Source organism: Chaetura pelagica, unplaced genomic scaffold (assembly GCF_000747805.2).
Source record: "Chaetura pelagica isolate M959 unplaced genomic scaffold, ChaPel_1.0 scaffold405, whole genome shotgun sequence".
Taxonomy (NCBI): Eukaryota; Metazoa; Chordata; class Aves; order Apodiformes; family Apodidae; genus Chaetura; species Chaetura pelagica.
Genome location: NW_009953489.1, coordinates 4,761,302 through 4,769,261, shown reverse-complemented (window position 1 = coordinate 4,769,261; position 7,960 = coordinate 4,761,302). Strand labels below are relative to the sequence as shown.

The 7,960-nt window shown below is 47.2% G+C and overlaps 1 protein-coding gene across 1 annotated transcript in view; it reads right to left on the bottom strand.

Moving 5' to 3' along the window:
* Nucleotides 1-2,321: 2,321 nt before the first annotated feature.
* Nucleotides 2,322-7,960, bottom strand: part of DDX31 (DEAD (Asp-Glu-Ala-Asp) box polypeptide 31) — a 46,270-nt gene continuing 40,631 nt past the window's right edge. Inside the window, exon 19 of the mRNA XM_009998977.1 lies at nt 2,322-2,472. Coding sequence (XP_009997279.1) covers nt 2,322-2,472 — 151 coding nt within the window. The remainder of the gene's footprint in view (nt 2,473-7,960) is intronic.

The following is a 7,960-nucleotide window of genomic DNA, read 5'->3' as shown; positions in this document are numbered from 1 at the left end:
CTGCTGATCCAGATACAATTCAAACACATTTTGCGCAACAGCCTTCAAGTTTATCAAGAGCTGATGCAGCTTAGCTTCAGGTGTGTGTGCATTTAACACTCTCTTATTTAACAATCTTCCCCTCTTCCTTTTCCCAACCACACAAGTAACCCAGCACTATCTGCTGAAGGGTGGTGAAGCTGAAAGAAAGAGCCTTTCCCCCCCTTTAAAAAAATCCCTTTATTCACCCTGCTTGTAGCCCAGTTAATACAGAGAGCAATGAGATTTCCTGATGCTTCTCACCCATGAGCTGTTGCCCTTTATTCCCACTATTATGAATTTGCCAATAGTTCCTATTAATTCATACATGACAATCAGCCAGGAGAAGGGCACATATTTTCCCCTCATGCACAAAATCAGTCCTTCCCAAACTTACTCTCTCTGCATCACCCTCTCTGAGTCATTTCCAACCCCAGGGGTTTCTTTGCTGTTGAAGCTGACATTTGCCTTAAGCCTGATTGCTCTTCCAAACAGCACTCATAAAAAAAAAATCAGGTGGGCTTTGTTGTTATTTTATCTTAACCTAATAAATGCTAGTAACTTAATTCTCTTTGCAAAAAAATATTGGTTAATTTTACACTGGAGCCTTTTTAACATCTTTCTCAAGTGTCCAAAAAAAGTGTGGCAGTAAAATCAGCATGTTCAGTAATTGCCTGGGAGGAACAAGAAAATAATTTTGGTTCTCAAAAGTTCCATTCCCTTCAGAAATTAAATACTTTTGGGCTGATTGCTTCTCTCCTACAGTCCTTGGTATGACTCACTACAGCCCAAAGTAGGTGCCCTCAATTCTGCATTCACAAAGCAGGGATCATTTTCAGCTGGTTATACTCCCTTTGCAGTACTTTTTTTCCTTCTGACACCCAAAATTGCTACTGGATTTGAGCACTTTCTGGTCCTGTGTTAAACAACATGCCCAGCTTGGGTCAGGGGTGGCCTGCTCTTCCTCAGCTCTTCCCTGGAGGAAGACACATGCAGGCAGCAAAGCTCGTGCACTGCTTTCCAATGTGAACTGCTTGGCACTTCTAGGAGGTGCTAAAAGAAGCACAGCAAGGAAGACAGGGAGGGGAAGGTGGGTGCTCAGCTGTAGGTCCCAGGGGTTTGTCAGGCTCCCCCAGGCCTCCCCCACACCCCACCAGCTCCAAGGGGAGCTTTGTCACAGTCTTCACTAGGGCTCAGGGTGTGTTTCCCACACTGGGCACTGGGGCACAAGTGCCAGCCTTGGCACATTTGGACCAGCTCTTTTCTCAGCAGCCCCTGTTCTCTGGTGATACTTAAGAACAAGAAAAAAGGCAAATGGGAAAAGCATGAAGTGAAATTCCTCAGTTTGGGATGCACTAAGAAAAGGCCCCAGCCAAAGCAGAGAGAACCCCAAAAGCCACAGTTACTCCTGGCCAGTGTTAGCAAGAGCTTGCAAAGGCTTTTATGTTCAGAGAGGGGAGACAACTCACACACACTCTGCTCTGTAATGAGGTGTGACAACACGCTGCAGGCAAGGAGAACTTTGGAGATTGCTGGATTCCACAGTGGCTCCTTCCCACAGTGACAATGTTCATTCCCAACCTCAGGAGTTTTGACATGAAGTTTTGTGCCCCTGAGCTCTGCCCCAAAGGGACCTGGTGTCATTACACTGAAGAGCTCTTCACAATCCCACCACTTGCACTGAAATTGGGGAGGACTCCTTCTAGGTGGCAATATCTGACTCATGATCTGTGTCCAGGGGCAGACCTTGCCCAGTGAGCCAAGGACAGGAAGGAGGTGGCAGCAAGGTGGCTGAGTTACCTGAGATAGGAGCAGAAGTGTCCCCCTGTGTAATGACAGGGGAGAGGACAGCCCCTCCACTCCTCTTAAACGTGCTCCTGTGTCACCTCCTCTGCCACTCCTGCTCATCTGGTTAAAAATGAGCAGTCAAACAGATTGTGGAGTGTTTTTACAGTTTTTTAAACAGGAAAGCACCTCCTGAACACCCTTGTTTCACCTGCATGTTACACAGACATCACATTTCTTTGAAAATCAGTTCGAACCTTTTTTATTTTTCTTGCAAAAAACCACCTCAGAAACATGGTGCATCTCCAGGAGCTGCATTTCATTGCAGCAGGACCCGCCTGGATTCAACTCCATTTGGACCTATGGAATGAGGGGGAGGAGGCCAAGATCCCCAAGATCCCTCCCATATTTGCCTGATAAATGGAAACACTCCTCAGTTGATTTGGCAGGTCACCCTGACCCCCAGCTGAGGAACTCCAGCAGGTTTTGCAGCCAATGACTGACTGGAAGGTCCTGGCTTATGTTGGAATCTGCTGGTTGCCAGGTTTTCTCTGCCTTTTCTTCTTCTTCTTGACCTTGGATACACCAGTGTCCATCCCACTGGAATATTCAGATCGCAGGATCTCGGCGAGGCGACGTTTGCTGGGGGTCTTCTTGAGAAGGTCAGACCTGAGAAGAGCAGAGGAATTAGATTTCCCCCTCTCTGAACCACTGCTGGGTGGGTCACTGACTCCACAGCTGCGGGGGGAAATAAAAGCGACGGTTGCGCATCCGCAGAAGAGCAGCCTCCCTTTCCTGGAGGCTTGATTTGAAATTCTGTCTCATGCAAAATTAGAGATTGTTGTGACAGGTTTTCACAAAGGTGGCAAAATATCACGCCGGTTTTAAAAGCAAGTCTTTGTTCTGTACAAATGCTCTTGCAGGGGTGGTGGGGAGAAGGAGGGAAGGCTGAAGGCTGATGAATGAGGTGACACAGCAGTTTGAAAATTATAACAATAAAACAAAAAAGCCCCCAACAACCAACCTGGCAGCATTAAGACACTGAAGGATGGCAACATTTTATAAACAGAACTGAAACCCAGAGCTTGAAAAGACAAAAATCCCAAACAAACAAGCAAAAGCAAAAAAACAACCCAGGAGTTTAAACCCAACAGACTCTTTATCTCGCAGCGTCCTGCAGGCACCACATGCACCTTCCAGGCTCTCTCTCCAGAGACCAGCTTTTGCAAAGGTAGCTGCATTCTGCCCAGCCACTCAACTCCAACATGGATCTCCCTGTAGCCCTAAACTGCCAGCTATAAATATAAAAAGCCACTCAGCATTTTTCCACCACAAGTTCTGCCACTGTCCTGCTCTACGACCTTGGGCAAATCTCATCTTCCTTGCTGCTACCACCCTCGCTTCTTTAAACTGCAGGACCTCTCATTCCCTACCATGTTTGGATGCTCCTGGGCACTATGAGGTGTCCACAGCTGCTGGTGTCTGTACATCCCACCCTCCTCTTTGCAACAGACCAGTAACACATCTCAAAAATGTGCAGAGAAGTGAAATATCTGTGTCCCTCTAAATACAACAAGGAAATTGAACAGAAGCCCCACATCGTGCATTTATGACAACACATGGACCTCAGCAGTCCTAAAAGCTGACACCTGACAGCACTGCAGCCCATAGCTCCTCCAGGTGTCCAGGCCTGTGCTGATGATGACAGAAGGAAGCATTTCTGGCTGCAGCAAACAGATCAGACCATTCCTCAGGCCAAACTCACAAAGAAGGGAAGCAAACTCTTGGCTGTCCAGGGCACTTTGCCCTTTTTCCACAGCTTGTTTCCCCTCCCTGTGCAGGTTTCATCACAAAGAAGGGAAGCAAACTCTTGGCTGTCTGGGGCACTTGTCTGCCCTTTTTCCACAGCTTGTTTCCCTTCCCTGTGCAGGTTTCTTGGCTGGAGTGGGTTTGGAAGGATGGATCACAATGGTAAGGAGGATGCTGTGATGATTATCACTGAAAAATGGTTTCCCCCAGAAAGGAAAGCCTGGAAGACTCTGCTACCTTCAGTCTAGTCTTCATTCTCACACTAATTAAGCATTCAAGCTCTGCTGGCAGGAGGGCTGGAGACTGGATGCACCAGAGCAGTAAGGCTCTCAGCTCCCACCCAGTGAGAACCCACAGAAACTGAGGCAAAAAAAGACAAAATGAGCTCAAAAGTCTTTGTACAACTATTGAAGCAAAGGTGCTGTTGGAAAAGCTGTACCTGTGGCTCCCCCACAGCAGATGTGCCTTGTCAAACTGCCTTCCTGGACACAGCCCCCCTAGAGGAAGGGGTGCAGGTGGGTGCACCAGCCCAAGGGGTGCAGGTGGGTGCACCAGCCCAAGGGGTGCCCTCAGCCAGCCCAGCTCTGCTGTGGTGCAGCCTTAGCCTCTGCTCAGGCCCCTCCACCACTTGCTAAAGTTTCTATTCAACACTTTCATTGTCTCTCCAAGCATTTACTACAGTAATTCGAGGTTACCAAGCAACGGATCAGTTTACTTAACAACAAGGAACTATCTGCTGCAAAAGGACAAGTAATCCACCAGTAGCTGCTGGGCCACTTTCAGCTCAGCAGGGAGGTTGTCCAACACTTTATTATCAATCAGGTGAAATCATCACCCAATTAGTAAATCAATACCCCCTGCTGTGGTGATCAGCTGTGCACAGAAAAGCCAGGATGGAGGGAAAAGAGAGGTCTCTCTCTCTAAGCAGGGCCACAAAAATCAATGGAGCTGTGCAGGGGAACCTGAGCTGATCACTGAGAGAAGAACAGCAACTGTCAAGGCTCTGTTTAGCCACGAGATGGAAGAGCCACAGGCAACAGCAAAAGTCTGTTGGGACAGCACATGGAGAAAAGTGCACCAGGTGAGGATCCCTGGCTGGATTCTGATTTCTGTTGTGAACCTGTAAATCCCCTTCACTGGTGCAAGTCTCTAGGGCTCTGCCAGAGCAGTCAAGGTAACAGTGGGGAGGAAAGGCACCCTGTGGTTAGGAGACAAAGCCCTGGAGAACAGAGACCTTGATACTCACCCTCTGAGCATCCCTGGGCAAGGCATTTAATCTCTTTGGCCTTTGTGCCCATCGTCCCACCCTACAGCCAAGGACAACTGCACTTTCCCTGTTGCTGAAGACTGGTGTGATGAGCACTTAAGAGAGCTGTGTGGTGATACTGGATTTTGTGGCAAAAAAGCTTCACGTGTAAGGCTGTACCTGTAAAAATGCATTTGCAAAACAGACAGAACCCATGTTCCCATCAGTGGCAAAACACATGGATTGTGATCATCTCTTTCTGTGATCTCATGTCTAGTTATCAGGCTATATTGAGTCCTAATGAGAACACATCAGGTTGATAATGGGCAGAGAGAGAGATCCCCAGCCCTTTAAATTCCTCCTTCCCAACACAAAGAGTGGGGAACTACAAAGCAGGGCAGCCAAGGGGAACTTGAAGGGGAAAGAAAAAAAGATTCACTAACGACTGACCCATCCCAATGTGCTACAGTGCCAAGATTTCAGCAGGGCTTAAAGGAGAAAGGAATGTTCACATGGATGAGAAAATAGCCACTTTTATTAGCTGGGGGAGAAAGAGACAGGAACAGATAAGTCATAACTCAGAAAATGAAACAGCCCCAACATGTGAGTTAGGAAGAACCTGTTTCTGAACACAAGCTATTTGAGTTCCCTGTGCTACTGTCCAGTGTACTGGGTGTTGTGCTGTCACATACTGGGTGCCAGGTGAAGCACCACTGGACTACTCCTCTTTTACACCAGATATGAGTATCAAGGCTCTCATAAAAGACAGATGAGAACTGGTAAGTAGCCACGGGAGCCACTGGAGATGAGTTAGCACTACCTTCTAACTCCAAGTGGGGGACACATCACCCTTTCATTTGCAAGGCTGAATCCCAGACACAATCGCTGCTTTGGGCTTTATATTCCAGGTATAGGGCAAAAACCAGATCACCTCAAGGTCCATCTAATCACCTCATTACCATGGAGAGAGAAAAATGCTTTGCACAGTGAGGAAGGGAAGGCAGAGAGCTTAGCAACTGCTTGGCATGCTCTGAGAAAGCTCTCCTCCTCCTCATGGAGACACAGGAAGGAATAAAAGACCCAGGTTTACAGCTGCCTGTGCACATCCGTAATTAAGTTGCAACCTCACAAAAGCTGGTACCAAAAGCCTCAGAAGAGATAATAAGAAAACCTAGAAACTGTCCCCAGGTGGCTTTGCTATATCCTGAAAGGCTGGGAAAGACCAGGCCAGAGACAAACTTTTAGAGACAAAAGCTCTGCCCTCCTCCAGAAAACTGGAATTATTTTATTCACTCTTTAAACTTGAGAAACTTGTGAATCTTGCTAAATACATCACTGATTGAAGAAAAGGAAGGAGAGAAGCATCTGGAAGAAACAAGAGATAAAAAGTGTCCAGAGAATGAAATCCTTCTTCCTCAGCTTCAGTTTCCTTCTCCCTCCACCTGCAGAGCTCCCCTCAGGCTGCTGCTGCCCTTCCCCATCCCACTCAGGAGTCCCAGGGGTGCTGGTGCTGCCCAACCTCCACCTCAGAGGAAACTATTTGGAGCTTTCTCCTTTTCTGGTCCCTTGACTCTCAGCTCTTTGCTTTGCTCAAGAGTATCAGAAAAGATTCAAGGCAAACCTTTTTTCACAGCATGAAAAAACAAACAAACAACAAAAGCCAAGAAGGTGAAGGCAGCACAGGTGACTAGCCTGAAATCCTCTCTGTTGTTTCCAGCTGTCTTCTGCTCTGCCACACAATCCTAATTAACCACAGAAGTCCCACCTAGCTTACATGCAACACACCTTCAAACACTCAGTTTGTGACTTCCACACACCTTGGGTGATCAATGGCCTTTTGGGCTCTGAAGACACCATCTGCTGAATCCCACAGTCACTAACAAGGAGGCGGTCGAGTAACAGGGACTGTACCACAGCAAAACACACTCAAGACAAGTCCACTGAACTAAGCGTTGAGAATATTCAACACAGCTGAGATCCTGGGGATGGCTCCAAGGCACAAAAAGAGAAGAGAAGCACACACAAACCACTCTGTTTCTACAGAACATCCCCTTCATCTCCCCAGCTTTACTGATAAGAGCATAAGAATGATCAAGTTCCACCAGCTGATTTTGTCAGACTGAATTTGTTACAATATGCAAATCATGAGCCTGGATATGAAGACTCTCAAATATTAGGGTGAGAAAGGTCCAAGTGAAAAGAAAAAGTTGTAAGGAATGATCTAACATCATTCTTCACCTTCATTTCAAAATCCTAACATGTTTCATTGACATGTTTGCTCCTTCAGAGAACTGAATCCCAAGCTGATCCCCAAGCCATGAACTCCTACCTGCCAGAGCAGTGGCACAGATACATGTTGTGGTTTCTTGGGCATTTTTTGATGCCTCAGAAGATGCCTCTGCTGCTCTTTTTACCTAAATGGTGAAAACGGTTGTTTTTAGAGATGTCTATTTCAACCTGGTTGCCACTGCTGTCTGTTCCTTTGTCTTGAGCTGTCTGAAATGCTGGTGCAATGCAGTGTAGCCAGTGCAGTGACCTTTAACCAACTTGCAGCATCTGGAGCAGCCAAAGGCTCCTGAATTCTTCCAGCTGAGGAAGAGGGAGTGTAAAGTTCTGACGCACGGTCCCAGAACTCATGGTGTGTCTTTGGAGGAGACAGGAGTAGCCTGTTCCATTTATCAGAAAACATTTCAACATGGATCTCACAATCAATCTGCCTGACAGCACCTCCAACAGCTCCTTGAAATTGTGCCAGCAACAGAGCTGGGTTACCTCTGGGCCAAGGCTGCTGCAACACCTGCTTTTTCTACTTATAGTGTTGGATGAACCATCTGCAGCCAACTCAACCCTCTTTGGGTTGGTTTTCCTGTGGTTGTTTTTTGCAGAGTGGGGGCAAGAAATTCATCAGCAATCCTACACTGCTCTCGACAAGCCAACAGATGGCCCAGGTACTCTGATACCAGCTGAGGCAAACAGGAGCTTGAGAAGAGCAAGGAAAATTATTACCCAGTCAGACTGAGCATCAGACAATGTTCCAGAACAGTCAGAGCAGAGAAGTCTTCACACCAAGACATGCAAAGAGTAAAGGCCACTCATTCCTGC